The sequence below is a fragment of the Euprymna scolopes genome, chromosome 3 (genome assembly GCF_053919585.1).
Source record: "Euprymna scolopes isolate OS-2025 chromosome 3, ASM5391958v1, whole genome shotgun sequence".
Lineage (NCBI taxonomy): Eukaryota > Metazoa > Mollusca > Cephalopoda > Sepiida > Sepiolidae > Euprymna > Euprymna scolopes.
The window spans coordinates 196,934,984-196,960,134 of record NC_136484.1 but is presented as its reverse complement, the minus strand read 5'-3'; the positions used below and the strand labels follow the sequence as shown (position 1 = coordinate 196,960,134).

At 29.8% G+C, this 25,151-nt stretch overlaps 1 protein-coding gene across 3 annotated transcripts in view; it reads right to left on the bottom strand.

Annotated features, from left to right (window-relative positions):
* Positions 1 to 25,151, bottom strand: part of LOC145260657 (tryptophan 2,3-dioxygenase-like) — a 172,081-nt gene that overhangs the window by 51,267 nt on the left and 95,663 nt on the right. For all 3 annotated transcript variants that reach the window (XM_080119012.1, XM_080119003.1, XM_080119020.1), the window contains one exon: positions 24,728 to 24,793. In XM_080119012.1, coding sequence (XP_079975138.1) covers positions 24,728 to 24,793 — 66 coding nt within the window. The remainder of the gene's footprint in view (positions 1 to 24,727; positions 24,794 to 25,151) is intronic.

Below are 25,151 nucleotides of genomic sequence, written 5' to 3'. Positions count from 1 at the left end.
TTAAGTACTTTACTTTAAGTATTTTACTTTAAGTATTTTACTTTAAGTACTTTACTTTAAGTACTTTACTTTAAATACTTTACTTTAAATACTTTACTTTAAATACTTTACTTTAAGTACTTTACTTTAAGTACTTTACTTTACGTACTTTACTTTAAGTACTTTACTTTAAGTATTTTACTTTAAGTATTTTACTTTAAGTATTTTACTTTAAGTATTTTACTTTAAGTACTATACTTTAAGTACTATACTTTAAGTACTTTACTTTAAATACTTTACTTTAAATACTTTACTTTAAGTACTTTACTTTAAGTACTTTACTTTAAGTACTTTACTTTAAGTACTTTACTTTAAGTATTTTACTTTAAGTACTTTACTTTAAATACTTTACTATAAGTACTTTACTTTAAATACTTTACTTTAAGTATTTTACTTTAAGTACTTTACTTTAAGTACTTTACTTTAAATACTTTACTTAAAGTACTTTACTTTAAATACTTTACTTTAAGTACTTTACTTTAAGTACTTTACTTTAAGTATTTTACTTTAAGTACTTTTCTTTAAATACTTTACTTTAAGTACTTTACTTTAAGTACTTTACTTTAAGTACTTTACTTTAAATACTTTACTATAAGTACTTTACTTTAAATACTTTACTTAAAGTACTTTACTTTAAATACTTTACTTTAAGTACTTTACTTTAAATACTTTACTTTAAGTACTTTACTTTAAGTACTTTACTTTAAGTATTTTACTTTAAGTACTTTACTTTAAATACTTTACTTTAAGTACTTTACTTTAAGTACTTTACTTTAAATACTTTACTTTAAATACTTTACTTTAAGTACTTTACTTTAAGTATTTTACTTTAAGTACTTTACTTTAAATACTTTACTTTAAGTACTTTACTTTAAATACTTTACTTTAAGTACTTTACTTTAAATACTTTACTTTAAATACTTTACTTTAAGTACTTTTCATTTAAGTATTTTACTTTAAGTACTTTACTTTAAGTACTTTACTTTAAATACTTTACTTTAAGTACTTTACTTTAAGTACTTTACTTTAAGTACTTTACTTTAAATACTTTACTTTAAATACTTTACTTTAAGTACTTATCATTTAAGTACTTTACTTTAAGTACTTTTCATTTAAGTACTTTACTTTAAGTACTTTTCATTTAAGTATTTTACTTTAAGTACTTTACTTAAAGTATTTTACTTTAAGTACTTTACTTTAAGTACTTTACTTTAAGTACACCAATCAATTTAAGTAGATTGTTTTAAATAAGATAATCCAATTTTATGGTTAAGTACGAGCGACGCAATTTTGAAAACAGATTGAAGGAGCAAGGAAGATAACTCCAAATCGACATTTTAGAAAACCATTCTTAAGCTAAATCACTTTTTAAATTTTCTTTATAAGAATAAGACTATTTAATCAATTTACGTAATTTAGGGAATACGATATTTTCTTGGGGAGGGGGGGATGCTTTAAAAAAAAGCAATTAAAGTAGAAAAGTTACTAACACCGTGAAGGGAGCGGAATTTGCAGCTAATCGGGTGGTTCGAGGGTATTTATGTTAAGGAGTCGTACAAGTGTAGCACGTTTGTCGGAGCACATTCTATGGAAGTATTTGTAAAACAATCACAGAAATGAAACATTGCCGGTGATGTTAAGCCATTTTTTCTTTTAAACAATCGACATTTTTTCACGCCAAATTTAATTGTTGAATAAAAAAATGGTTTCGTGTGTTTTTAATGTTAACATTCCTTAAATAGAAAACAGTTTTTGTTTTTTTAAGTACTTTACTTAAAGTACTTTACTTTAAGTATTTTACTTTAAGTACTTTACTTTAAATACTTTACTTTAAATACTTTACTTTAAATACTTTACTTTAAGTATTTTACTTTAAGTACTTTACTTTAAATACTTTACTTTAAGTATTTTACTTTAAGTATTTTACTTTAAATACTTTACTTTAAGTATTTTACTTTAAGTACTTTACTTTAAGTATTTTACTTTAAGTACTTTACTTTAAGTATTTTACTTTAAGTACTTTACTTTAAATACTTTACTTTAAATACTTTACTTTAAATACTTTACTTTAAGTATTTTACTTTAAGTACTTTACTTTAAATACTTTACTTTAAGTATTTTACTTTAAGTATTTTACTTTAAGTATTTTACTTTAAGTATTTTACTTTAAGTATTTTACTTTAAATACTTTACTTTAAGTATTTTACTTTAAGTACTTTACTTTAAATACTTTACTTTAAATACTTTACTTTAAGTATTTTACTTTAAGTACTTTACTTTAAATACTTTACTTTAAGTACTTTACTTTAAATACTTTACTTTAAGTATTTTACTTTAAATACTTTACTTTAAATACTTTACTTTAAGTATTTTACTTTAAATACTTTACTTTAAATACTTTACTTTAAGTATTTTACTTTAAGTACTTTACTTTAAATACTTTACTTTAAGTATTTTACTTTAAGTACTTTACTTTAAATACTTTACTTTAAATACTTTACTTTAAATACTTTACTTTAAGTATTTTACTTTAAGTACTTTACTTTAAATACTTTACTTTAAGTATTTTACTTTAAGTACTTTACTTTAAGTATTTTACTTTAAGTACTTTACTTTGAATACTTTACTTTAAGTATTTTACTTTAAGTACTTTACTTTAAGTATTTTACTTTAAATACTTTACTTTAAATACTTTACTTTAAGTACTTTACTTTAAGTACTTTACTTTAAGTACTTTACTTTAAATACTTTAATTTAAGTATTTTACTTTAAATACTTTACTTTAAATACTTTACTTTAAGTATTTTATTTTAAATACTTTACTTTAAATACTTTACTTTAAATACTTTACTTTAAATACTTTACTTTAAATACTTTACTTTAAATACTTTACTTTAAGTACTTTACTTTAAATACTTTACTTTAAGTATTTTACTTTAAGTACTTTACTTTAAAATACTTTACTTTAAGTATTTTACTTTAAGTACTTTACTTTAAATACGTTACTTTAAGTATTTTACTTTAAATACTTTACTTTAAATACTTTACTTTAAGTACTTTACTTTAAGTACTTTACTTTAAATACTTTACTTTAAGTATTTTACTTTAAATACTTTACTTTAAATACTTTACTTTAAGTATTTTACTTTAAATACTTTACTTTAAATACTTTACTTTAAGTATTTTACTTTAAATACTTTACTTTAAATACTTTACTTTAAGTACTTTACTTTAAGTACTTTACTTTAAATACTTTACTTTAAGTATTTTACTTTAAGTACTTTACTTTAAGTATTTTACTTTAAGTACTTTACTTTAAATACTTTACTTTAAGTATTTTACTTTAAGTACTTTACTTTAAGTATTTTACTTTAAATACTTTACTTTAAATACTTTACTTTAAGTACTTTACTTTAAGTACTTTACTTTAAATACTTTACTTTAAGTATTTTACTTTAAGTATTTTACTTTAATTACTTTACTTTAAATACTTTACTTTAAGTATTTTACTTTAAGTATTTTACTTTAAGTACTTTACTTTAAATACTTTACTTTAAGTATTTTACTTTAAGTATTTTACTTTAAGTACTTTACTGTAAATACTTTACTTTAAGTATTTTACTTTAAGTATTTTACTTTAAGTACTTTACTTTAAATACTTTACTTTAAGTATTTTACTTTAAGTATTTTACTTTAAGTATTTTACTTAAAGTATTTTACTTTAAGTACCTTACTTTAAGTATTTTACTTTAAGTATTTTCCTTTAAGTACCTTATTTAAGTATTTTACTTTAAGTACTTTACTTTAAGTACTTTACTTTAAGTACCTTACTTTAAATACTTTACTTTAAGTACTTTACTTTAAATACTTTAAGTATTTTACTTTAAGAACTTTACTTTGAGTATTTTACTTTAAGTACTTTACTTAAAGTATTTTACTTTAAGTACTTTACTTTAAATACTTTACTTTAAATACTTTACTTTAAGTACTTTACTTTAAATACTTTACTTAAAGTATTTTACTTTACGTATTTTACTTTCAGTACTATACTTTAAGTACTTTACTTTAAGTGCCTTATGTTAAGTACCTTACTTTTAGTATTTTACTTTAAGTACTTAACTTTAAGTACTTTACATTAATTATTTTACTTTAAGTATTTTGTTTTAATTATTTTACTTTAAGTACTTAACTTTAAGTACTTTACTTTTAGTGCCTTACTTTAAGTACCTTACTTTAAATACTTTACTTTAAGTATTTTACTTTAATTATTTTACTTTAAGTATTTTACTTTAAGTATTTTACTTTAAGTACTTTACTTTAAGTGCCTTACTTTAAGTATTTTACTTTAAGTACTTTACTTTAAGTATTTTACTTTAAGTATTTTACTTTAAGTATTTTACTTTAAGTACTTTACTTTAAGTACTTTACTTTATGTATTTTACTTTAAGTATTTTACTTTAAGTATTTTACTTCAAGTATTTTACTTTAAGTACTTTACTTTAAGTACTTTACTTTAAGTATTTTACTGTAAGTATTTTATTAAGTACTTTACTTTAAGTATTTTACTTTAAGTATTGTACTTTAAGTATTTTACTTTAAGTACTTTACTTTAAGTATTTTACTTTAAGTATTTTACTTTAAGTATTTTACTTTAAGTATTTTACTTTAAGTACTTTGCTTTAGGTATTTTACTTTAAGTATTTTACTTTAAGTATTTTACTTTAAGTATTTTACTTTAAGTACTTTACTTTAAGTACTTTACTTTAAGTGCCTTACTTTAAGTACCTTACTTTAAGTATTTTACTTTAAGTACTTTACTTTAAGTACACCAATCAATTTAAGTAGTTTTGTTTTAAATAAGATAATCAAATGTTATGGTTAAGTACGAGCGACGCAATTTTGAAAACAGATTGAAGGAGCAAGGAAGATAACTCCAAATCGACATTTTAGAAAACCATACTTAAGCTAAATCACTTTTTAAATTTTCTTTATAAAAATAAGACTATTTGATCAATTTACGTAATTTAGGGAATACGATATTTTCTTGGGGAGGGGGGATGCTTTAAAAAAAAGCAATTAAAGTAGAAAAGTTACTAACACCGTGAAGGGAGCGGAATTTGCAGCTAATCGGGTGGTTCGAGGGTATTTATGTTAAGGAGTCGTACAAGTGTAGCACGTTTGTCGGAGCACATTCTATGGAAGTATTTGTAAAACAATCACAGAAATGAAACATTGCCGGTGATGTTAAGCCATTTTTTCTTTTAAACAATCGACATTTTTTCACGCCAAATTTAATTGTTGAATAAAAAAATGGTTTCGTGTGTTTTTAATGTTAATATTCCTTAAATAGAAAACAGTTTTTGGTGTGAGAGAAAACGGCAATGTTCTAATGTATGGTGAGATTTTTTCTCTTAATCAACTCAACAAGGCACATTGCAACTTGGGCGTAAGGGGCTACTATTTGGCATCATGTTTAACAAGGGACCATAAGGAGCTGAGCAGCGAGATGTCAGTTCCCATTAGATTAAAATTTCTGCATGTCAATACAGTCAAGGAAACAGGAGACTGGGATGGAATTCCAAAGTCCATTGTGACGATGTGACAGGAATTAGATTTTGGTCGATAGTGCGGAACCGATTTTGGACCTGTCTAAGAGGAATAGATAAGTGGTAGATGCACTAGACCAGATACGGCAACAGTACGCGATAGGAGAATGTTGGCTTTGTAGAGGTACAGGATATTATCAGTTATTTACAATGAAATGAATTTCAACAGAATTTTATTGCTCATAAACATAATTCCAACTCACAACCATTTTTAGTACAACAATTAGTGAACCTTTTTCAGTTCAATTCTAGAATAGGGGCCATTTGAATATCTCATCTATTGGTTTTCGCACACAATTTCAATGAAATCCAATGTTCATTTAAGAATTCTTTTCATGGAATAAAAGTCTATTTTACTTTTTAAACGTCAAAGTTTAATTCAAATTTATATATTAATCGCTGGCGGCCATGTTTCTTATTTCACGCGAAATTTTTTTTTTTTTTTTTACTTTTAAAATATGTTTTTGATTCTCATGTATTTTCGTTACTGTGGACAATGTTTCTTCATTTTTGAGAAGGGGACAAAAAATAACCAAAAAGCGTGTCAAACATTAATTATCCGAACATTTATGGAATTAAAATAAAATTGAAAAAAATCTGAAAGTGCTTTTATTCATTATGAAAGTTGAAATTTTGTAAAAACAGTTTTCAAAATAAAATGTCACACACTTCCAATAAAAAATTCTTTTAAACATTTTCATATAATGATAACTTTCAAATTTCAGAATTTTCTAAATTTTATTTTAATTCAATAAATGTTCGGATAATTAATGTTTTGTTTTATTTTATTACTTGTTTTTATCCAAAAAAGTTATGCGATCCTAACATTTTCGGGTACTTTCTTTTGTCTCCCACTGTTCTGAAAGGAGCTTTTTAGTAATGAAAACAAATAAATTGTTCAAAATTTTAATACAATTTTATTTGAAAAGAATTTAAAATAAATGATTAATATAAAACATAAGTCGATATTAAATAATTTAATGAAAATAATCTCGTCAAAGAAAATACTACACTTCATAATGGTCAGTGTCAAATGAGGCAACTTTTTGTCCCTTTCAAAGGTGCTGGACATTGCCCATATTAAAAACTGACAAATCTGCCCTCATAGGTAAGCAAGTCAAAAGGGACTTACAATTGGATCAAAGATGATTTACCGGATTTTGACAATGTCGTGGAGGGATCTGATAGGAAAGAAACATGGAGTGAAAAGTATCATATTCTCATGCATATATATATATATATATATATATATATATATATATATATATATATATATATATATATATATATATATATATATATATATATGGGAGAACTGCCGACTGTCAACACGACGGTTCTAGGTTCAATCCTTGGCTTGGGAGAGATGCTAGTCTAGCGGCACTGATGAGTTGTGATACAACGAAACAGGACTGTATGTCGATGACTATATATATATATATATATATATATATATATATATATATATATATATATATATATATAATATTACTGCCAGTAAAACTTATAATCACAGGTTTCCATACTAGTTAATTATTAGATAATTTTATTCTGAAGTATAAATATATATATATATATATATATATATATATATATAGAGAGAGAGAGAGAGAGAGAGAGAGAGAGAGAGAGACAGACAGACAGACAGACAGACAGACAGACTAGCAGGACGCCCGGCATTGCCCGGTCGTAAAATACGCTTAAATATGATATTTTTATTAATGCAGATTTCGTATTTATTATTATATTATATTGGATCCAATATATAGTAATGATTTAAAAAAGTTTTTTAAAAATAACTTTTGCGACACCACCGAGAATTGAAACTAAAATGTTTAGCTTACGATTTATTTTTTCCTTTGGCATTACTGCCTGAGCTATGAAGACATGTTTGTTGCAAGGCTAAAAATTAAAACATGAAACAATAGCTATTACGTTACGCATGCATATTCGTTATGTCGTCGCTCGACCTTCACCTGGCAAATTCCATTTATTTTTATTATCACACTTTTGCACCGATTTTCCCCAAATATACTTTCGCATGGGTTCGAATACCCTATATATTAAGTTTCATGTCTGTAGCTAAAAACTTACAGAAGTTTATAGGCAAAAATTTTTTAACAAATATATATATATATATATATATATATATAAAGAGGTTTGTTTTTACTATAACCTTTTTACGCAAACATTTCACGCACAGGCACTATTATAGTGGGTATCCATAGTCTGTCAAGACTAAAGGAAGCTACCATGTGTGTATATATATATATATATATGTATATATATATATATATATATATATATATATATATATATAGAGAGAGAGAGAGAGAGAGAGAGAGAGAGGGGGGTAGCAAATAAATTGATTGACAAATAGATAAGTAATTTCAGGATGAACAAATTTGACTAAGATTTTTGTATCCGCTCCAAGAATCTCACATTATATATAGCTATTGTTGTATAAAAGTCACTTGTGTGTGTGTGTGTGTGTGTGTGTGTGTGTGTGTGTGTGTGTGTGTGTGTGTGTGAGTTCCTTCCTCATAGGTTCCAAAACGGCTAAGCCTATCTTTTGCAAATTTCACACAAAGATAATTTATATTTTTATATATCCGATCCTTAAAATAGTCTTTCTTTCTTATAAATGACAAAGAATTTTTACAGGGGAATATCTTAGGTTGCACCAGCAAGGGAGATAATAAAATCTCAACAAATATCTTCTTCTTAGAAAAAAGCAGATTGCTGACAGTAGTTGAGCATTCGACTACTGATCAAGTGATCCCATGTTACTGCCCGGGTGTATCGCACTATTTTTATTATTTTTCTCATAAATTAATTCAATTTACGATAAAAGGAGAGGTATCATTTAAAATGACCGCAAATCATTTCTTTATTTGCATATTTAAAAACTTAACATTAATCAGAAGTGAGTTTCCAGGGCATTCTTCGCCAAAAAAATATCAGCTGACGTGATATTGTAAAAAAACACAGAATTTTATGAACGACATTGTCGTTATTATTTATTTTCTTTTATTGCAAATTATTCCACCGAGCAAATTATTCCTCGTAATATATAATAATCAATAGAGGATTGATTCTATAATAATACATACGCAATCCCTGTATAATTTGACCCGGATCTTCGTGATTTCCCGTCAAGCTCGGATCGGGCGAGACCAGCAATCATCGCCGTCCGCCGAGCGTTGTTCAAATGTTGAAACGCTAACCTGACAAATGAAAACGCCGATGCAGACAATTTCCTTTTGTCAGGAAAAGAAATTGCTTTCCCAAAGAATGAGAGGCAACGAATGTAATCATAAATGTTTACTAAAAAAAAGAAATTGCGTTGTTTTTTTCTTTTTTTTTTTTTTTTTTTTTTGCTTTTTTTCCTTAGCCTGCGTCTGTTACGCCGCTCGGCTATCACCGATAATTGCCGGTCTCACCTGATCCGGGTTTGACGGGAAATCACGAGGACCCGGGTCAAATTATGCAAGAGTACCTTATTTTATTGCAAATTAGTCCACCGAGCAAATTATTCATCGTTATTACGTACTATAGTGGTGAAGCAAATTATTCCTCGTTATTACGTATTATAATGGTGAAGGCTTTGTGTAGAACCAACCACACGTTTTGTTTTTAATGCTAACTTTTATCGGTGCAAATGACTGTCACAGGACAGAGTATACAGGTTTTTGCATCAAACGTACTAAGCAAATAACACTCAAGAGGAGAACCTTCCATAAAATCCAAATAATACGAATAACTGATCTTTATTTAAAAAATTCAGAAACGTACTAAGCTTCATTTCATATATATATATATATATATATATATATATATATATATATATATAAGTGAACGTGTCTGTGTGTCTGTGTACATTTTCCTTCACAATAACTTTGTCAATTTTCAATCTACAGACTCAAAATTTGATATACAGGGTACTGAGATTTAGGAAAATCGATGTGATCGGTTTTCGGCCAAATATTTGCCTGTAAAGGGGGTCAAAATTCAATTATTTGACCTTTGAGAACTCTACCAAACTCCTCCCACAATTTGGGATCTAAACACTTGAAATTTTAGATATAGATTCCTTGAACATGAATCTAACTTAATAACTTGATTTGAACCCAAAACAATAAATGTTAAGGGGTCATAATAGGGGTCAAATTTTAAAGAATTGATTTTTTTTTGTTGCTTTTTTTGCTTATCACACAATCAAACATCCGGGCAACGACGGGATGAAATGCTAGTATATATATACATATATATATATATATATATGTATATATATATGTATATATATATGTATATATATATATATATATATATATATATATATATATATATAGAGAGAGAGAGAGAGAGAGAGAGAGGGGGGGTAGCAAATAAATTGATTGACAAATAGATAAGTAATTTCAGGATGAACAAATTTGACTAAGATTTTTGTATCCGCTCCAAGAATCTCACATTATATATAGCTATTGTTGTATAAAAGTCACTTGTGTGTGTGTGTGTGTGTGTGTGTGTGTGTGTGTGTGTGTGTGTGTGTGTGAGTTCCTTCCTCATAGGTTCCAAAACGGCTAAGCCTATCTTTTGCAAATTTCACACAAAGATAATTTATATTTTTATATATCCGATCCTTAAAATAGTCTTTCTTTCTTATAAATGACAAAGAATTTTTACAGGGGAATATCTTAGGTTGCACCAGCAAGGGAGATAATAAAATCTCAACAAATATCTTCTTCTTAGAAAAAAGCAGATTGCTGACAGTAGTTGAGCATTCGACTACTGATCAAGTGATCCCATGTTACTGCCCGGAACTCGCCGTTTGTCCTTGTTTAGAACTACGGATGGACAGAAAGCAATAAAAACCATACGTTCGCGTTAACTGTGTAGCCTTGTGCCTGAAGAAATATGTATTCCCATAGTTTAAAAATAGGCAAATTTTACTTATAAGATTTTGCCTTAAAAAAAAAAACACTCGAGGAATTTTTTTTCTTTTCTCAAAGAAATACATAATTTTCTTCTTTATCGAGTGAATTTCTTTTTATATCAAAAAAAGAAAACATTGAATGAAATATAAAAAAAACATCGTCATCGTCCATTACTTACTGGACAATATAAGTAGAACATAGGCTTCCAATTAAAAAAAAATCAACGTGGTTTTTAAAAAAAACTTTTACACTTTGGACTTTACAGGTAAATTCCAAAAAAAAAAACACTTCCTTTTTGTTGTTTTAATTTACAATATATTATTTATTGATCTTTTATCTCCAATCTGTGATAGATAAAACTTTCGTACGTAAATTAATGATTAAAATTTTAATAGACATTTCAAAATGGGAGTGAATTTTAAAAAAAAAGTTTGTCTAAAATATTATATTTGATTTATTGAAAAGAGCATCAAATTTCACATTGACCCTGAAAATATCATAAAAATTTAACCAATAGAAAAATTTTGATAGATTTTTAAAGTTTAAAAATTGAAAAAAAAATTAACATGTAAAATTAAATTGATTTTTTAACGTAAAAAAATGGCTGCATGAAGACGCGCCGGCACTGTTTTTTAAAAAATAAAAAATAATATTTCTATTATTTTTTAAACAACTTCAATAGTTTATTTTAGAATTATATTCCATAAAGAAAATAAACAACCCACTTTTAAAATAAGAAATTACGAGTTTTTTATATTTTATTCGCAGTTTCGTGTAAGGGGTGTCAAAAATTCCCTAAAAATTCTGATACACCTAGTCATTAACGTAACGGATAAAGTACTAAATGAAATCCAGTTCTAGATGACACTTTTCTGGCTGTTGAAGGTTCAATCTTTATTGCAGGCAGTACTAAGAAGACAATTGCAAATTACTTAAAATTTCTTCTTGATTATGGCTAATGGAAAGACAGCGTGCTAACATCGTAAATTATATAAAGGGTTCCGTTCGAAATTCTGTGCAGATTCCCGAGTTTGACAGAAAGATTCTCGAGTTTAACAAAATCAACCTTTAGAAGTTCGATAGTTACATCGGTCGAAACGTCGTGAAAAATAACACTCAAGAGGAGAACCTTCCATAAAATCCAAATAATACGAATAACTGATCTTTATTTAAAAAATTCAGAAACGTACTAAGCTTCATTTCATATATATATATATATATATATATATATATATATATATATATATATATATATAAGTGAACGTGTCTGTGTGTCTGTGTACATTTTCCTTCACAATAACTTTGTCAATTTTCAATCTACAGACTCAAAATTTGATATACAGGGTACTGAGATTTAGGAAAATCGATGTGATCGGTTTTCGGCCAAATATTTGCCTGTAAAGGGGGTCAAAATTCAATTATTTGACCTTTGAGAACTCTACCAAACTCCTCCCACAATTTGGGATCTAAACACTTGAAATTTTAGATATAGATTCCTTGAACATGAATCTAACTTAATAACTTGATTTGAACCCAAAACAATAAATGTTAAGGGGTCATAATAGGGGTCAAATTTTAAAGAATTGATTTTTTTTTGTTGCTTTTTTTGCTTATCACACAATCAAACATCCGGGCAACGACGGGATGAAATGCTAGTATATATATACATATATATATATATATATATGTATATATATATGTATATATATATGTATATATATATATATATATATATATATATATATATATATAGAGAGAGAGAGAGAGAGAGAGAGAGAGAGAGGGGGGGTAGCAAATAAATTGATTGACAAATAGATAAGTAATTTCAGGATGAACAAATTTGACTAAGATTTTTGTATCCGCTCCAAGAATCTCACATTATATATAGCTATTGTTGTATAAAAGTCACTTGTGTGTGTGTGTGTGTGTGTGTGTGTGTGTGTGTGTGTGTGTGTGTGTGTGTGTGTGTGTGTGTGAGTTCCTTCCTCATAGGTTCCAAAACGGCTAAGCGTATCTTTTGCAAATTTCACACAAAGATAATTTATATTTTTATATATCCGATCCTTAAAATAGTCTTTCTTTCTTATAAATGACAAAGAATTTTTACAGGGGAATATCTTAGGTTGCACCAGCAAGGGAGATAATAAAATCTCAACAAATATCTTCTTCTTAGAAAAAAGCAGATTGCTGACAGTAGTTGAGCATTCGACTACTGATCAAGTGATCCCATGTTACTGCCCGGGTGTATCGCACTATTTTTATTATTTTTCTCATAAATTAATTCAATTTACGATAAAAGGAGAGGTATCATTTAAAATGACCGCAAATCATTTCTTTATTTGCATATTTAAAAACTTAACATTAATCAGAAGTGAGTTTCCAGGGCATTCTTCGCCAAAAAAATATCAGCTGACGTGATATTGTAAAAAAACACAGAATTTTATGAACGACATTGTCGTTATTATTTATTTTCTTTTATTGCAAATTATTCCACCGAGCAAATTATTCCTCGTAATATATAATAATCAATAGAGGATTGATTCTATAATAATACATACGCAATCCCTGTATAATTTGACCCGGATCTTCGTGATTTCCCGTCAAGCTCGGATCGGGCGAGACCAGCAATCATCGCCGTCCGCCGAGCGTTGTTCAAATGTTGAAACGCTAACCTGACAAATGAAAACGCCGATGCAGACAATTTCCTTTTGTCAGGAAAAGAAATTGCTTTCCCAAAGAATGAGAGGCAACGAATGTAATCATAAATGTTTACTAAAAAAAAGAAATTGCGTTGTTTTTTTCTTTTTTTTTTTTTTTTTTTTTTGCTTTTTTTCCTTAGCCTGCGTCTGTTACGCCGCTCGGCTATCACCGATAATTGCCGGTCTCACCCGATCCGAGTTTGACGGGAAATCACGAGGACCCGGGTCAAATTATGCAAGAGTACCTTATTTTATTGCAAATTAGTCCACCGAGCAAATTATTCATCGTTATTACGTACTATAGTGGTGAAGCAAATTATTCCTCGTTATTACGTATTATAATGGTGAAGGCTTTGTGTAGAACCAACCACACGTTTTGTTTTTAATGCTAACTTTTATCGGTGCAAATGACTGTCACAGGACAGAGTATACAGGTTTTTGCATCAAACGTACTAAGCAAATAACACTCAAGAGGAGAACCTTCCATAAAATCCAAATAATACGAATAACTGATCTTTATTTAAAAAATTCAGAAACGTACTAAGCTTCATTTCATATATATATATATATATATATATATATATATATATATATATATATATATATATATAAGTGAACGTGTCTGTGTGTCTGTGTACATTTTCCTTCACAATAACTTTGTCAATTTTCAATCTACAGACTCAAAATTTGATATACAGGGTACTGAGATTTAGGAAAATCGATGTGATCGGTTTTCGGCCAAATATTTGCCTGTAAAGGGGGTCAAAATTCAATTATTTGACCTTTGAGAACTCTACCAAACTCCTCCCACAATTTGGGATCTAAACACTTGAAATTTTAGATATAGATTCCTTGAACATGAATCTAACTTAATAACTTGATTTGAACCCAAAACAATAAATGTTAAGGGGTCATAATAGGGGTCAAATTTTAAAGAATTGATTTTTTTTTGTTGCTTTTTTTGCTTATCACACAATCAAACATCCGGGCAACGACGGGATGAAATGCTAGTATATATATACATATATATATGTATATATATATGTATATATATATGTATATATATATGTATATATATATATATATATATATATATATATATATAGAGAGAGAGAGAGAGAGAGAGAGAGAGAGAGAGAGGGGGGGTAGCAAATAAATTGATTGACAAATAGATAAGTAATTTCAGGATGAACAAATTTGACTAAGATTTTTGTATCCGCTCCAAGAATCTCACATTATATATAGCTATTGTTGTATAAAAGTCACTTGTGTGTGTGTGTGTGTGTGTGTGTGTGTGTGTGTGTGTGTGTGTGTGTGTGTGTGTGTGTGTGTGTGTGAGTTCCTTCCTCATAGGTTCCAAAACGGCTAAGCCTATCTTTTGCAAATTTCACACAAAGATAATTTATATTTTTATATATCCGATCCTTAAAATAGTCTTTCTTTCTTATAAATGACAAAGAATTTTTACAGGGGAATATCTTAGGTTGCACCAGCAAGGGAGATAATAAAATCTCAACAAATATCTTCTTCTTAGAAAAAAGCAGATTGCTGACAGTAGTTGAGCATTCGACTACTGATCAAGTGATCCCATGTTACTGCCCGGGTGTATCGCACTATTTTTATTATTTTTCTCATAAATTAATTCAATTTACGATAAAAGGAGAGGTATCATTTAAAATGACCGCAAATCATTTCTTTATTTGCATATTTAAAAACTTAACATTAATCAGAAGTGAGTTTCCAGGGCATTCTTCGCCAAAAAAATATCAGCTGACGTGATATTGTAAAAAAACACAGAATTTTATGAACGACATTGTCGTTATTATTTATTTTCTTTTATTGCAAATTATTCCACCGAGCAAATTATTCCTCGTAATATATAATAATCAATAGAGGATTGATTCTATAATAATACATACGCAATCCCTGTATAATTTGACCCGGATCTTCGTGATTTCCCGTCAAGCTCGGATCGGGCGAGACCAGCAATCATCGCCGTCCGCCGAGCGTTGTTCAAATGTTGAAACGCTAACCTGACAAATGAAAACGCCGATGCAGACAATTTCCTTTTGTCAGGAAAAGAAATTGCTTTCCCAAAGAATGAGAGGCAACGAATGTAATCATAAATGTTTACTAAAAAAAAGAAATTGCGTTGTTTTTTTCTTTTTTTTTTTTTTTTTTTTTTTGCTTTTTTTCCTTAGCCTGCGTCTGTTACGCCGCTCGGCTATCACCGATAATTGCCGGTCTCACCCGATCCGGGTTTGACGGGAAATCACGAGGACCCGGGTCAAATTATGCAAGAGTACCTTATTTTATTGCAAATTAGTCCACCGAGCAAATTATTCATCGTTATTACGTACTATAGTGGTGAAGCAAATTATTCCTCGTTATTACGTATTATAATGGTGAAGGCTTTGTGTAGAACCAACCACACGTTTTGTTTTTAATGCTAACTTTTATCGGTGCAAATGACTGTCACAGGACAGAGTATACAGGTTTTTGCATCAAAGTTCCGTTCTTCGAGATGAATGTCTTAAAACGACTGGGGTGCATCTCTCCAAGTTAATTAATGCGCCCCCCAGGTACCAGCCTGAAAATGTCTACGATTCGGCGCAGTACATACAGCATTTATTGAAACACAAAAACCACTCGAAGATTTTGTTGAGATCAAAGAGTCTGATTAGAGTCTGTGTGTATAGAAAAATATTGTTGTGCCTCATCTAATCAAGAAGTGAAACATGAAATAATTGCCTTTGGTATTTCTAGTCTCCCTTTACTCTTCACGTATAAAGAAATGCTGCCCGACAGACTACAGAATCAGTCAATATTTTTTTTTAATACATTGCAAACGAACCCGTGTCATAAAATCAATTCAAGTCTTTTACCCTGAGTTTTTATCTTTACAGGAAGTAAGACATAGACATAGTTAATTTATGAGCTTACCTTTGTCTGGCACATGGCCAACGCCAGGGAGTACTCGCAGTCTAATATCTATGGAAATTACTTTTTGGTGATTTTCTTCAGCAATCAAACTTGAACATTTTTCTGGCTTACTCGCCATTTATATTTTCATACTATATATATATATATATATATATATATATATATATATATATATATATATATGAAAATAATGGAAATAGTATTCCGACAAAATATATATAATTTTTTCAGAATTGTAATCAAACCGAACAATAGACTTTGTAGGCACAAAGTGCTCAATATCAATTCAGACATAGTCTTATAACAATAATAAATAATAAATGTCGCTTGTCTTAATATTTTACAGTAGTTTCAGAGTTTATCCAATCTTGGGAAATATATTAATAAAATAATTAATACATTTGAATATTGAAACTGCAGTAAAGTTATAAGGCTAATTTTATCATTTATCATCGTTACACATACACACACACACACACACGCACACACACACACACGTGTGTGTGTGTGTGTGTGTGTGTGTGTGTGTGTGTGTGTGTGTGTGTGTGTGTGTGCGCGTGCACGCGCGCGATTGCATGCATAACTATGGATTCATTTTTTATGGATTCATTTTTTAATGAAATGTTTTGTGTTATTTCCTGGCGTAAAGTTTTTATTTTGAGATTCCAAACTTTTTCAACTACCGATGAATAATGTCATCAGTTTTAAATGAAAACTTTTACTTTTAACGACGAAAGCAAAAAATATATTATGAAAATTGAATTCTTTTTTTAACTTTCAAAACGTTTTATGTTTATAAAAACGTTAATTTCTCGTGAATTTTCCCGTTACATTTTAAAACATTTTTTCCGGTTTTAGGACAAACGCGAGGCTGCTTCCTTAAAAATAAAATAATTTGATTTTTGTAGACTGTCTTATTTCGTCCATCTCTTAGTCCAACGACGATGCCACGTTTTCCAGACGTCTGTTTGAAAACCTTGTATATTGAAAACCGTCGTCATGGTGATTGTCGCCGACAATCAGCATGAGAGTTCCGATGGTGGCCGCGACAACAAGACAGAACAGCCCAAAACAAAAAACCGTGAATCCGACCAACGGTGACGACTTATAATACATGAACGTGTCCGGTAAATCACTTGTATCGAACATCGAATAGTTAAGGAGCACGCACACCCCAATGGCCACCATTAGGGCCCCGATCAGTGACCCGACCACGGCAGTCGCACACAGGCAACAAACGCCTCCCTTGGAGTTGTAAAAGGTTGAACTTGAATCAGCCGCTAAAAACAAAGCGTTTTCTTCAGCCATAACGGAATGCTTTTTGTTGTTTTTTTTTTTTATGTGTGTTTTCTTTTCGTTTCTTTTCTTTTCTTTCCTTTTTTTGTTTCTTTTTGTTTTGTTTTTTTGTACAAATCAATAATTTATCAACAGAACGACCAACAACGAAATTATTTTCAAAAGAAAGAAAACATTCATAGGACGACGTGTATCGTATTTTTCTTTCGATGATTGCTTTTATGAAATTATTTTTGTTGTTGTTTTGTCGAGTTCTTACTGTGAAATGTTTTGATGGTTATAATTATCAAAACTTTGTGATAATTGGACTCACATTATGGCGTCATTCTGAGTAGAGAAAGAAAATGTATACTTTGAAGAGAGCGAGAAAAGAGTGAGAGAGAGAGAGAGAGAGACGGGGGAGAGAGTAGTTTTAAAATAGTCTCGCACATTTAATAAGTCGCTGTCACTCCTCATTATTATCAGCTGATTTTTGTTGCTCACCCCCCCCCACCATCCAATCCCCTACACTAATTATATAAACAAACATCGCTTGAAAAGGTCACTGGTCAAATGATATGAGGTCATCGCCATGGTCACATAATGCGCTTGAAGTAGGGTTAGCAGTCGACTGGCGATTCTCAATAAAGTCATTGTCCAGCTTGACCCCCACATTCTTGTTGTATAGTAATTTAAGCTGCAGTAACATGACTATCAGCTTTTATCGCAACTTACAAAACGAAAAGAAGAAAAAAAAAAAGCGAACGAAGAAAAAAGGAAACGAAACGAAATTCCAAGAATCCGTTTTGTTTTTTGTTTATTTAGAGAACGTGAGTGTTTTGAATATCAGTACGACTAAGGACGATGGCGCAGGAGGAGTTAGTGTCGGGGGGAGGGGGGAAACAGGACACGAGCTGCTGCTGCTTCTGTCCGACATTTTGCCTTTTACTTCTAATCCGTTGTTGAAGCTGACTAATGTGACATAAACCAAAACCGGTACAAACGTTTCGCTTTCAATTTCAGAAAGACCGCCGCAAAAATCATGGATCACGAATCTAGTTCACTTCCCAGGTGCTTTCGTTTTTACCGAACTGCGATTTCCACTAAGTTGGGTCATTATAAATTTCTCCTAGCGGTTTAACGCTTAACGATCGGCCGCTTCCGCTTATTCCAGTCAATGGTCCAACACACCCGAAAAACATCGTGGAAACGACGGGTCGGTAAATGAAGAAGTACCATGTTTCTGAATTTTTGAGATAAGGATTAATAATTTGTATTATTCGAATTATTAGGACTGCTATTCTTATCTCGAGTGCTATTTAAAAAGTCCCGGTGTATCTTGACGAACTCGAAAACTAGCATGGGTCGTTCGTTAACTAGCAGTGTCAGAAACCGATCTTAAAAATGCGTGGAAAAAAAATTGAATAATTCGACCTCCTATTTTTACAAGCTTATAACTATTTGAAAAATGTAATTCAACCCCTAATTTTTTTTTCAATTAAAGGAGCAAAAACCAAAATTAAAAAAAAAAAAAATAACAGGTTTAATAGCAAATTATGCCATATTTGTTTTTTAAAATTAGTTTTCTTTAAAAAAGACTTGAAGAAAATCAACGAAATTTTACTTTCTTCGGTTATAAAAAATCGATATAAATTCGAAAAAAAACTTACCTATATATGAATACTATTGAATATTTAGTTGCATTCTTCATTGTTCAGAATTTATCCATATTTATATTTTAAAATCCATTTATTTTTTAAATAAAAGATTTTTTAAACGACTGTTTGAAAAAAAGCGCGATGACGCAAGCATTTTTGCGTCTTTATCGAAAAACCGGAACTCGCCGTTTGTCCTTGTTTAGAACTACGGATGGACAGAAAGCAATAAAAACCATACGTTCGCGTTAACTGTGTAGCCTTGTGCCTGAAGAAATATGTATTCCCATAGTTTAAAAATAGGCAAATTTTACTTATAAGATTTTGCCTTAAAAAAAAAAACACTCGAGGAATTTTTTTTCTTTTCTCAAAGAAATACATAATTTTCTTCTTTATCGAGTGAATTTCTTTTTATATCAAAAAAAGAAAACATTGAATGAAATATAAAAAAAATATCGTCATCGTCCATTACTTACTGGACAATATAAGTAGAACATAGGCTTCCAATTAAAAAAAAATCAACGTGGTTTTTAAAAAAAACTTTTACACTTTGGACTTTACAGGTAAATTCCAAAAAAAAAAAAACACTTCCTTTTTGTTGTTTTAATTTACAATATATTATTTATTGATCTTTTATCTCCAATCTGTGATAGATAAAACTTTCGTACGTAAATTAATAATTAAAATTTTAATAGACATTTCAAAATGGGAGTGAATTTTAAAAAAAAAGTTTGTCTAAAATATTATATTTGATTTATTGAAAAGAGCATCAAATTTCACATTGACCCTGAAAATATCATAAAAATTTAACCAATAGAAAAATTTTGATAGATTTTTAAAGTTTAAAAATTGAAAAAAAAATTAACATGTAAAATTCAATTGATTTTTTAACGTAAAAAAATGGCTGCATGAAGACGCGCCGGCACTGTTTTTTAAAAAATAAAAAATAATATTTCTATTATTTTTTAAACAACTTCAATAGTTTATTTTAGAATTATATTCCATAAAGAAAATAAACAACCCACTTTTAAAATAAGAAATTACGAGTTTTTTATATTTTATTCGCAGTTTCGTGTAAGGGGTGTCAAAAATTCCCTAAAAATTCTGATACACCTAGTCATTAACGTAACGGATAAAGTACTAAATGAAATCCAGTTCTAGATGACACTTTTCTGGCTGTTGAAGGTTCAATCTTTATTGCAGGCAGTACTAAGAAGACAATTGCAAATTACTTAAAATTTCTTCTTGATTATGGCTAATGGAAAGACAGCGTGCTAACATCGTAAATTATATAAAGGGTTCCGTTCGAAATTCTGTGCAGATTCCCGAGTTTGACAGAAAGATTCTCGAGTTTAACAAAATCAACCTTTAGAAGTTCGATAGTTACATCGGTCGAAACGTCGTGAAAAATAACACTCAAGAGGAGAACCTTCCATAAAATCCAAATAATACGAATAACTGATCTTTATTTAAAAAATTCAGAAACGTACTAAGCTTCATTTCATATATATATATATATATATATATATATATATATATATATATATATATATATATATATATAAGTGAACGTGTCTGTGTGTCTGTGTACATTTTCCTTCGCAATAACTTTGTCAATTTTCAATCTACAGACTCAAAATTTGATATACAGGGTACTGAGATTTAGGAAAATCGATGTGATCGGTTTTCGGCCAAATATTTGCCTGTAAAGGGGGTCAAAATTCAATTATTTGACCTTTGAGAACTCTACCAAACTCCTCCCACAATTTGGGATCTAAACACTTGAAATTTTAGATATAGATTCCTTGAACATGAATCTAACTTAATAACTTGATTTGAACCCAAAACAATAAATGTTAAGGGGTCATAATAGGGGTCAAATTTTAAAGAATTGATTTTTTTTTGTTGTTTTTTTTGCTTATCACACAATCAAACATCCGGGCAACGACGGGATGAAATGCTAGTATATATATACATATATATATATATATGTATATATAGGTGTGTGTGTGTGTGTGTGTGTGTGTGTGTGTGTGTGTGTGTGTGTGTGTGTGTGTAGTCTGTTTATTATACAAACATTATTGGTTACATATGTGCAAATATGTTTCAGTGGAATCCCAATTCAGGGACAACATTTCATCAGACCGAAAAAGAATTCTTTTTTTGGTCTAATGAAGTGTTGTCCCAATAATGTTTGTATAATAAACAGACTATATACCAGCTCTGTCCTGCATTGAGAACTCTTTAATAACTACGCGAGTTACATTGAATTTACATATAGGAAACCAATAGATACAACCGGTATATATATATATATATATATATATATATATATATATATATATATATATATATATATATATATATATTCCTCCTCTTTTTCTTCCCTGATCTTTCTTATTTATATTTATGCCTCGGCAGTAGAGTGAAAAGCATATCTTATTTTTCTTTTATTAATATTATTGGAATTTTTTCCTTTTTTCCCTTGTACACATTTTTGTGAATTATTCTATGGATTTCTGCTTTTGGATTATTTTAGATCATCTTTCAATTTCGGGATTTCCTTGGATTTACTTGTGCAAATGGAAATTCAATTAACTTTCTTGAAGTTATATATTTGGATTTTACCGTCACTGGATTATTTATCTTCCACCAGACTATCCAGTCACGTGTAATCAGATTTTTCTCCACCATATTCCCTCTGCTTCACTTTTTTGTTATCAAGTAAGATCTTCGACTTGTTGTTTCATCAAATACTTTTGCATACAAAATCCGATCCCGCATTTTGCTAATTCCTACCCTCTGATGAGAAGGAAAGTATTTCTTCGAAACTCCGGATTAAGGACTAGCCACTTATCTAGTGTTTCCTTTTCAGATTAAATATGTTTTTAACTCATTTCACAGTGTTTTTTTAACATGTTTTATTAACTATTTGCTCGTATATATATATATATATATATATATATATATATATATATATATATATATAAAATGGGTTAAGAAATTCCAACGAGTAAAAGATATATATATATATATATATATATATATATATATATATATATATACAGGAGTCACCACTTATCAAGGCCCAGAGGCCACTCGAGGATAAGGGTTAATGAGTATACATTAGCCAATGTGATTATAGCGTAGTAAACATAAGTAGTGGGAATTTCGTCAAATTAAGTATAAAACTGTTTTTTAATTGTTGCCAGGTTTAAGTTTTAGAGATGATTAGTCGGATTATGTGACTTTTATTTTTACACAGGCATCACCACATTATCAAGGCCAAGAAGTCACTCGAGGATAAGTGTTAAAGAGTGTACAGTAGAAATTGGACAATATAGTAATCAATTCGGTAAATTTGGTGGGACGGCTCATCAAGAACTTATTTACGTTAGACTTGAAGACAACCATATTGTAGTCAGCCGGAAAGCAGGAAAACGGAAGACAATTCCACATGCGTGCAGTTCTAAGAAAGAAGCTTTGTTCATGGAATCTACGTTTAGGTTTAGGCACAGATAAAGAGTGGGGGGAATTATTGATAGTGTTTTCAGCTAGGCGAATGTTTCTTGTGAACGTTTGGTGAGGGGGAGGCATAGACTGAAGCTCAGTCGAACACTTTCCATGAAAATAACGATACATCAGAGACAAGCTCGCAACATCTCTTCTGTGAGATAGAGGTTGCAGGGAAGAGAAAAGAATATCGCCTACGAGACTACGAAGTCTATTTTGAAGTCTATCAAGGCATGACAAGTTCTTTCTAGCAGCTCCTGCCCAGATGTGGCAACAGTATTCCATCCTTGGACGTACCTGGCTCTTATATAGATAGAGAATAGCATCAGCAGTGAGATATCAACTGGATCGATAGAAAGATCCCATCATTTTGATGTACGTGTTCCATTTCAGACCAGGAATAATGGTAAAGGCCAGAAGCTTGTACAAAACTTGAGGCCTCCTCAAGACGGGAGCCATTCATTTCAATTGATGCCAGATGTGGATCAGAGTGTTGATGATGTAAAGAGAGAAGCTTGGTTTTAGATGCATTAAAAGTAACCAACCACTCCTTTCCCCATTGTACCACGTGCTCAAGATCACAGGAGAGAGAATCGGAGAAACTTGGTCGTTTACTGTCTTAGATGTGCTATCATAAATGGTAGTGTCATCAGCATAAATGTCTACAAATGATGTAAGGATGTAATTTGGAAGATCATTAATGTAGATCAGAAATAAAGTTGGGCCCAGGATGGACCCCTGAGGGACACCAGCATTAATACTGTGAGCTTCTGATTTTTCCCTTCAACTACTACTCTTATGAACATATCAGAAAGAAATGATTTGATAATTGAGAAGACATTTCCAGCTATACCATAGCTGGAGATCTTGTGAAGTAAACCTTTATGCCATACCCTATCAAATGCCTTAGATATGTCAAGAGCAATTGCCCTAGAAAGGTTGCTTCTGTCGAGAGATTTGCTAATCCTATGAGATATAACTGCAAGCACATCTTCTGTAGATCTAGCAGAACGGAAACCATATTGAGTGTCACTAAGAAGGTTATTTTTGTTGATATGGTTGATTACTTCTCTATTTAATACAGATTCCAGCAACTTATGACGCACAGGAGACTTATTGGCCTGTACTGAGAGGGGGATGAGCGATCACCTGAATTCTTAAATACAAGGCATACTGATGAAATTTTCCAGGGTGATGGAAGGTATTCTCCTTAAGACAACGTTTAAACAGTTTTGTAAGTATGGGCGCTAGTTCAGGTTGAAGTTTTTTAGTACTATAATTGGAATACCGTCAGGGCCAGTTCTTCCTTTCCTTAAGCATAACTTTATACCCCAAATCATATTAAATGTTGATGTGCTTTTTGGCTAGACACCAAGGCACTCCATGATGGCCACTGCCAAATCCGAGGATCACGCCATATTTGTGCATGATAGAGCTCGTAAGAATGTGTATAAGCTGTTGTTGTATTTAGTAGTTCATGACTGTGTCGTACGTTGTTTGCTGAGGTGCATGTAGCCGAGCGGTTAAGGTTAGATTTAGTTGCTTACAAGGAGTATATGTTGTGCTCAATAATACCGTGTTGTGATTGATATGAGTTCACGTCGCAGGTGACTGTGTTTGGGTTTTCGCTCATGTAACAAGTGTTAGCCGGTGTCTGGTTCTAAATGTGACTCTTTGATTCAGTTTGGTTTGGATTTTTTGTTTGTTTGTTTGTTTGTGTTTGTTTGTTTATTTGTTTGTTTGTTTGTTTGTTTGTTTTACAGCATATCAACCCTTTTCCTTTTATTTAATCCCGAATTAACTAATTTTTCGTTTTATGCTTCTTTTCATATTTAGTTTGTTTTGTAGAGGAAATAAATGTTTTTGTTTTTTTTTAACTTTGCAGAACATGATTGAGTCTTGGAAAAAGTGTAGGAAAAAACAATTACACAATCCTTGTTGCATTTTAGGTCAATAAACTGGTATCTTCAGACAGTCTGGCTCGAGGTGGAAGTGAAGTGTAATTCTATTAAGCCAAATGTCTGGAACTTCAATAAAAAGAAAATTAAATGTGAACGTACCTTTAAAATTAAAACTATTCGGTTGAGACGGCAAATAATTTGAAGGGTTTTCCCTTCATCAACGCACTGAAATGAAAGAACAAACATTTTTGTCATTTTCGAAAAATAAAAAAAATTCAATATTTTTTTTAATTATTAATTTTTTATTTTGTTGATCGATTACGCTTAAATTTTGGTTATTTATTTTGTTTTTGTTTTTTTTGTCTTGTTTTATTTAATTTTTTTTTTTTTTTACAGATTGTTAAACTTCTAAGTTAGATCGCTGAAGTTAAGCAACATAAAGCCTGATCAGTAATAACTAGGGCTAGGACAACAGCATATTCTTTTCATTGTTTTAACTCTCGAGTATGTATTTGCTGCTATCTTATATGCTTTTATATGGAGTGATGTGGTTCTCGGTTGATTAACTGTGTCTAACTGTGTC